Genomic DNA, 3313 nt, shown 5'->3' with positions numbered 1-3313 from the left:
GTCACACAAACAGGTTGTGCACTGTGCACAAAATCTGCTTCATGCCCTAAGCCTGGGGTGTCAAACTCAAATACACAGTGGGCCAAAATAAAAAAAATGGTTACTAGTCAAGGGCCGGACTGGTTCAATGATTATTGCAAAACGTATTGAAATGAACTTATTGCATATTAAACCTGGAACTAACAAAGCTTAAACTATTGCCTATAAAAACAACATTAAACATTAAATAATCAGTTGCATTCATTTCTTATGGCCCCATCTGCAGCTTTTCCGGAGTCATTTCTTATGATTACATTTTTCCACAGGCCAACTACAGCTTCAAAAAAACTATTTCCCTCAAAGAGAATAACAAACATGCCCTGTTGTCGTGAGAGAAAAAGTGCAGAAGGAAACATCCATGTAATCTCAGTGTGCTGCTCTGTGATGCTAGTTCAAGCCAGATACTTGGCATCTCATCTTGGGTGCAAGTTCATCAATGTTTGGGGTCAGGCTCTGAGCTGAGGAGACCCTCAGGATGGAGTGAAGGTGTGCGTGCAATATACCGGCGGGCCAGATCTAATAGTAATTCAAAATTATCCTGCGGGCCGAAATTAAATCCACCAAGGGCCTGATTTGGCCCCCGGGCCTTGAGTTTGACACGTGATGTACAGAGTCTACATTTTTCTATTTCCACTGCATGAAAAGAGGGGAAAATATCAAACGCCTCGTCCTCTAACTTACCTGTTACATCAAATCTAATATGATCTATATTTACTTTGAATTATATTCAAAAAGTGTCAAAAAAAACTTTTATTTGGCTATAAATCCTCACTAGACTGTGATGATTAAGATGGACTTTTGACCAGTGTAGGGAAAACTTCCTCTTTTCGAAATTGAGCCAGTGGGGGAGGGTTTAAGCAGAGATTCCCACTTGGTTCCTTAAACACTGCGGCTCAAACGGAGAGCTGTTTTTGTTATGCAAAAATGTGCTCCTGGATTTAGTTTGTAAAGTAGGTAAAAACTTTGCATACGGCAGGATGTGGATGCAAAGTGAGGACATTGCAGAGTCAGGTAAGACCGGAAAACTGCTGCAGAGATACTTAAGTTTATTTACATGATGACCTTTGCTGTTTTCTGTATCTGAATAATTCATGTTCTTTTAGTGTGGACTTGTTAAGTAAGATCATCTAAGTGTTTTACTTCTTTAATGTTGGAGATTTAGTGAAAATAAAAACATTTTTCATTCAATATAAACAGGTTTTATAAATTGTATTTGTGCCGGGAAATACACTGATTTATTATTTATAAAAGTCATACCAATCTCCAAATATAAAACAACAACAAATTAGCTTAGCATAAAGACTGGAAACAACAACCTGGCAAGCAAAAATTACCCTACCGGCCAAATAGAGTTCACTTATCTTGTTTTTGTGTGTTTTAACCCACACTAAAACAGTGTTAGTCAAAAATCATGGTGACTTGACTTTCTGCTTGTACCTTTTGATTGATACAAGCTATTTGACCTTGACTAAGATAAATGGACTGAAAATAAACAAGAAAAATGAACCGTTTATTATCATTTTGATTGCGTTTAGAGGTGATGACATAACATTTTACGTCAGGATGGCCGAGCGGTCTAAGGCGCTGCGTTCAGGTCGCAGTCTCCTCTGGAGGCGTGGGTTCGAATCCCACTTCTGACAACAACCTTTTGAGATCCCCTCAATGACACTTGAAGCAAACACACTCTCCAACATGTCCATACTATAGGCATAATACATTAAATGCTTAAATCATGGAGGTGCTGGTCGACTTTCTGCTTCTCTTGGAGGATATCAATGTTCCCATTTATCGTTCAGTAAGTTAGCACATCTTCCTGAAAATGTCAAACTTTAGCTTTAGGATATCTGAGCTCTTATTATTTTCAAATAAAGGGAAGCAGGAGACAGTCACTCCTATGAGTCAGAGGTGACAGAAAGTGAAATGTGTTTTTCAGGATCCTTTTCATGATTTCACTTCCTGTATTTGCTTGCCGATCTCCTTCAGACGACCTCATGAACTTCCTCTCTGTCACGTCGACAGGATGTGAGAATCTTCCATGATCTCGCCTCCCAGCAGAGCGTCGTCTCTGTTGCCACGGCCCGTTTGACAATCCGTCTGGTGTGTGTAGATAAAATGATTTCCTTTCCCCCACAGAGTCTGACGGAGAGGGTGGTTTATCTTCTGAAGATGAGGGAGACATTCAGGTATAATCGTTAGTGACAGGAAGTAAAACTGCTTAATTACTGTCGTTTTGTTATGTGATGGGAAATGGAAACAAAGTCCAATTACTTCTTTCTATGTGCGGGTAAAAAAGAGAAATCACACAAATCTAAAAGGCTTACTTTGGTTAAAGAGAAGAACTAAAATTGTTCTTTAAGTTCACATTTTTAAACAAAAATAAATAAAGCAAACATTTCCAAAAGCAAGAAAATTGCAGGATAAAATAAAAAGCGTTATTACAAACTTGAGAAAGGCAATTGCAACAGTCTGACGATCTGAATACAATCAGAAGCATCAATTTGTAGTTACTTAATTGATCTCTTTCTCCTGGTTTGCTGTTAGTGCGAGATCCTGGAAATCCAGAGGGATGAAGCTAACCAGAGACTGTCTGAACTGGAGGAAGGTGAGGATCGTTTGTTCCTTTTCCTCACCTGCCTGTCCCCATTCAGGACCATATGGGGGTGGAGACTATCCCAGCATGTGTCATTCTCAATTTCACACCTATAGACAACATTAAGCCTCCACTGCATGGACAAAAATAAGAAAGGCTACAATAAATGTAGATGCGCACATACAAATAATCTACTCTTCTAAATGACTAACACATCTCCCCCCCTTTTAATTTGCAGCGTCGAATCAGCTCTTGAAAGAGATAAACGTTCTGGAGATGCAGTTCCAGATGGAGCGCTCCTGCAGGGAGAGTGCTGAGGCGCTGGCTGTCAAAGTACGTCTTCTTGTTGCTGCAGTGTTCACCCTTACTTCCCTTAATCCTTACATTTTCCTCTTATTTCCTTCACTCTCCTTTTCTTTCCTTACATTCTCATTTCCCCCCTATGTCAGTACTTTCCTTTACCATCCTTTCTTTTCCTGTCATTTCCTTCCCTATGTTGTGTCCTTTGCTTTTCTTTGCTCTCATCCTTTCCTCACTTCCTTCCTTTTCCTATCCTTTCTCTTCCCTTTCCCCCACCTCTTACCTATGTTTCCTTCCTCTTCCCTTTCCCCCACCTCTTACCTATGTTTCCTTACTCTTCCCTTTCCCCCACCTCTTACCTATGTTTCCTTTCTCTTCCCTTTC

General features: G+C 40.0%; 1 protein-coding gene and 1 non-coding gene across 2 annotated transcripts; both read left to right on the top strand.

Moving 5' to 3' along the window:
• Positions 1–926: 926 nt before the first annotated feature.
• Positions 927–2962, top strand: LOC104946025 (shootin-1-like; the record flags this gene model as incomplete). The annotated part of the gene is made up of 4 exons (XM_010771763.1): positions 927–1050; positions 2173–2222; positions 2581–2641; positions 2868–2962. Coding segments are annotated over exons 1-4 (240 nt in total), but the record flags the coding sequence as incomplete, so codon positions are not given.
• Positions 1597–1679, top strand: trnal-cag (transfer RNA leucine (anticodon CAG)). Its single transcript has one exon. It is a non-coding gene; the product is annotated as a tRNA-Leu (tRNA).
• Positions 2963–3313: the final 351 nt, after the last annotated feature.

The sequence above is a fragment of the Notothenia coriiceps genome, unplaced genomic scaffold (genome assembly GCF_000735185.1).
Source record: "Notothenia coriiceps isolate Sejong01 unplaced genomic scaffold, NC01 NC01_scaffold00010519, whole genome shotgun sequence".
In the NCBI taxonomy this organism is placed as follows: Eukaryota; Metazoa; Chordata; class Actinopteri; order Perciformes; family Nototheniidae; genus Notothenia; species Notothenia coriiceps.
Note: the sequence above shows the minus strand (reverse complement) of the source record. Positions and strands in the feature narration are given on the sequence as shown.